Below are 3,558 nucleotides of genomic sequence, written 5' to 3'. Positions count from 1 at the left end.
CCCACCCCAAAACAAAAAAACAAAAACAAACCACCTTACTATCTTAAAAATAAATATTGAGAAAAACACAAAAGAGTAAGAATCCCTTTAGGGTTTTGCCAACTGCTGATTTATGACATAGGTTTTGTTTGCCTTGTCAGTTTGATTTGCTTAGTCCATGAGCCGTTGGAAGTTGTTTACATTCATTTCTTTCAGAAGCTGAACTATGTTGAATTGTTTCAAAAGCCCACGTGGACTTCTGAGCGTTGTGCTTTGGTTTGCTTTGGGTTTGATATAGGGAGTTGCTTAGGTCGCTGCTTCCGATTCAGCGTTTTGTCTTCTTTTCACTCCTGCAGTCCACATACTTCTCCTTGGCCGAGACGGGTCTGCTCTTTATTGCTGGAACTCAGAGCTGAGTCAGTTCTCTTTCGTTCTGGGAGCCCCATCCGCTCAGGCTGCAGCGTCTGTGACAGTGAAGTCCCTTAATGCAAGCAAGAGCTTAATTACGTTAGCAGGAGCGCCCCACTCCCACATGTATGAGCTGACCTACATCTCCAGGCAGTCGGACTTCATTCCTAGGTAGGCTCCACATTCTGTGCCAAGTGTTTTCTTACTTTATGCCACCAAATGTATATTTAGAGACTGAGATTTATATGAAATACGAGTGCACGATAAGCCAGAAAGTTGGCAATTGTCCTAGTTCTAATATCTATTTTGTTAAATTGAGTTATATTGAAATTTTAAGTTAGGATTTGACTTTTAGGAATCTACAGTGTTAATTATTATTAGAGATTCATGAGTAAGCCACTATGTTTATTTCTTAAATTTGTTGCAGTTGACTTATTCTTTGTGTTTCTTATGTTACTAGTTCAGGTGAGCTGATATTTGAACCAGGAGACAAAGAAGCTGTAATAGTGGTAAATATCCTTGACGATGTGCTTCCAGAAGAAGAAGAGTCCTTCAGAGTTCAGCTTAAAAATCCCAAAGGAGGAGCAGAGATTGGTATTGATAGCTACGTGAAGATAACTATTAACTCCAATGATGATGCCTATGGAATTATTGCTTTTGCTCAGGTAATCATACTGAAGATTCTTTACTTAAAATCAAAATGATTATTCATTTTGTTTACAAAATAGCTGTTGTCAGCATCCTTGAATCAAACTTGGAGTCTCTTTAAGCCTGTTCTGTCCCTTTTGTCTTGCTTTATCTCTTACTTTGCATTCTAAAATGAGTTCTGCTGGCATCAGAATAATTAGAGTCTTACTCAGCTGGTCCTCTGAGTTGACTTGTTCTAAGCTTTTGTTCTGTAGAGAATTCCGTTGGGTCATTTTTCTTTGGAATGGGTACAAATATGGATCTTTTCCAGTCAGCTGGGCAAGTAACTGTCATCCAATTTCCTGGCCGAGATGAGTGAGTGCTTCCAGCACTTCATCAGCTGGTTAAAAGGTATCAGTTGCTTTTCCAACAATTTCGGAAGCCATGGAGTGACTCTAGAGCATATGAGGGCGTTTGGGCAGAAGATAACCCTCCTGGGCTTGCAGCCCACTTGCCTCCAACTGAAGTTCAGCTAAACTCAGAGCAAGCCCAGCGGCAATCTGTCAGTACCCTGTCTCCTTTAATGATAAGGAAAGAGGTTTGCAATGAGAGCAGAAGAAAACAGGGTGATCCCAAGCTTGCAGGTCCAGGTAAACCAAATGTTCTGTAACCTGCAGCCTATTAGAAAAAACCCACAGCTTTGTTAGATAGCTGCTTTTTTTTTAGCTCTTCAGCGTTAGCTATAAAATTAAAAAGGGAGAGTGACGGAGTTTTATTGTCGACTCCTTTGGATGCTTGGGGACACTGTGTAGCCCAGAACGCTGGGATGATGGTCATGTTTGGCCTCATTCCGAGATGCCCTGAGTACACTGAGAACACAGCTGCATTTGTTAGGATGAGATTACGCTCAAGGAACTATTTGTGCTTAGAGCATTTTATCACAATGTTATTGTTAGACTAGGAATGCTATGTACCCTTGCCTCATTATATATAAAACTGTACTTTGGAAATAAAATTTGCCTTTGGATCATCGGTCCACTGGCCACTCTTTTTCTTCAGGTCCATACCACTGGACTGTTACCCATGGTTTTAGCTGATTCTGTCAGTACATTTTGAACTTACACCTTCAGTACCATTCAGTACATTGACAGTGAGCTGCCAGAGAGTCTGACTGCATTTAGAGGAGGATGTGGAACAAGAAATATTATTGCTAATGTCAGATGGAACTTGGCTGAATGCAGAGAATATCAGAAAGATGTTAACATGTGTTTTATTGACTATGTCAAGGCACTCAACTGTGTAGACCATAATAAATTATGGCTAGCGTTGAGAAGAATGGGAATCCCCAAACACTGCATTATGCTCATGCAGAACCTGTATATTGATCAATAGGCAGTTGTGCAAACAGAAGGGCATACTGCATGGTTTACCATCAGAAAATATGTGTCAGGGTTGTATCATGTTACCGTACTCATTCAGTCTGTATGCTGTGCAAATAATTAGAGGAACTGGATTATATGAAGGAGATGCAGTATCATGGTTGGAGGAAGGCTCAGTAATAACCTATGATATGCAGATGATCCAACTTTGCTTACTCAAAGTGAATAGGGCTGGAAGCACTTGCTGATGAAGATAAGAGTTGCAGCCTTCTGTATGGATTACAACTCAATGTAAGGAAGACAAAAATCCTCATAACTGGCCAAATCGGTAGTATCTTGATAAATGGAAAAAAGATTGAAGCAGTCAAGAATTTTTTCTTGCTTGAATCCATAGTCCATGCTCATGGAAGCAGCAGTCAAGAGATCACAGGAAGCATCGCACTGGGTAAGTCTGTTGCACAAGACCCTTTTCAATTGACAGCAAGGATGCTACTTTGAAGATATTTTCACTTGCATCATATGGATATAAAAGTTGGGTCTTGAATACGGAAAACCGAAGAAGAATTCGTACGCTTGCATTATGGTGCTGAAGAAGAATATTGGAAGTACCATGGCCTGCCAAAGGAACACATAAATCTGTCCTGAAAGAAGTACAGCCAGAATGCTCCTTAGAGGCAGGGGTATAATACTTTGTTTCACATACTTTGGACATATCTTTTCCAGAGACACCGGTCCTTGGAGAAGGACATCAAGCTTGGTGTAGTAGCTGGCAGCAAAAACGCGGAAGAAGCGCTTGGACAAGCTAGGTTGACACGGTAGCTGCGTCGATGGGCTCAGACATAAGAGCAGTTGTGGGGATGGCGAAGGGCGGGCCGTTTTCTTCTCTTGTACATCAGGTCACTGTCAGTTGGAACTGCCTCGCCAGCACTGAGCAACATCAACGACAGGCTTTTGTTGCTCTAATTCGTTTGTGTCTACTTCAGTTTGAGTTGATCTTGATCTAGGAGTTTAATCCTGTTCTTAGTTTTAATCTTAGAGGGCAATGATGAAGCAGATTCCAAATACATGGATGTACTGTATGTAGTATGTCACACCCATCGCAAAGAAATATGAGAGTGCTTCAAAATTCAAGGAAAAGTTCCATCATCTTTTAATTCCATTTTCC

The 3,558-nt window shown here is 41.0% G+C and overlaps 1 protein-coding gene across 1 annotated transcript in view; it reads left to right on the top strand.

The window, feature by feature from the left end:
• The window catches only part of ADGRV1 (adhesion G protein-coupled receptor V1), a 675,247-nt gene that overhangs the window by 181,201 nt on the left and 490,488 nt on the right, over positions 1–3,558 (top strand). Inside the window, exons 49-50 of the mRNA XM_045285199.1 lie at positions 336–558; positions 848–1,052. Coding sequence (XP_045141134.1) covers positions 336–558; positions 848–1,052 — 428 coding nt within the window. The remainder of the gene's footprint in view (positions 1–335; positions 559–847; positions 1,053–3,558) is intronic.

This window comes from Echinops telfairi, unplaced genomic scaffold, assembly GCF_000313985.2.
Source record: "Echinops telfairi isolate 266 unplaced genomic scaffold, ASM31398v2 ScPeMD7_7469;HRSCAF=8507_1, whole genome shotgun sequence".
Lineage (NCBI taxonomy): Eukaryota > Metazoa > Chordata > Mammalia > Afrosoricida > Tenrecidae > Echinops > Echinops telfairi.
This window is presented reverse-complemented; position numbering and strand designations above follow the sequence as displayed.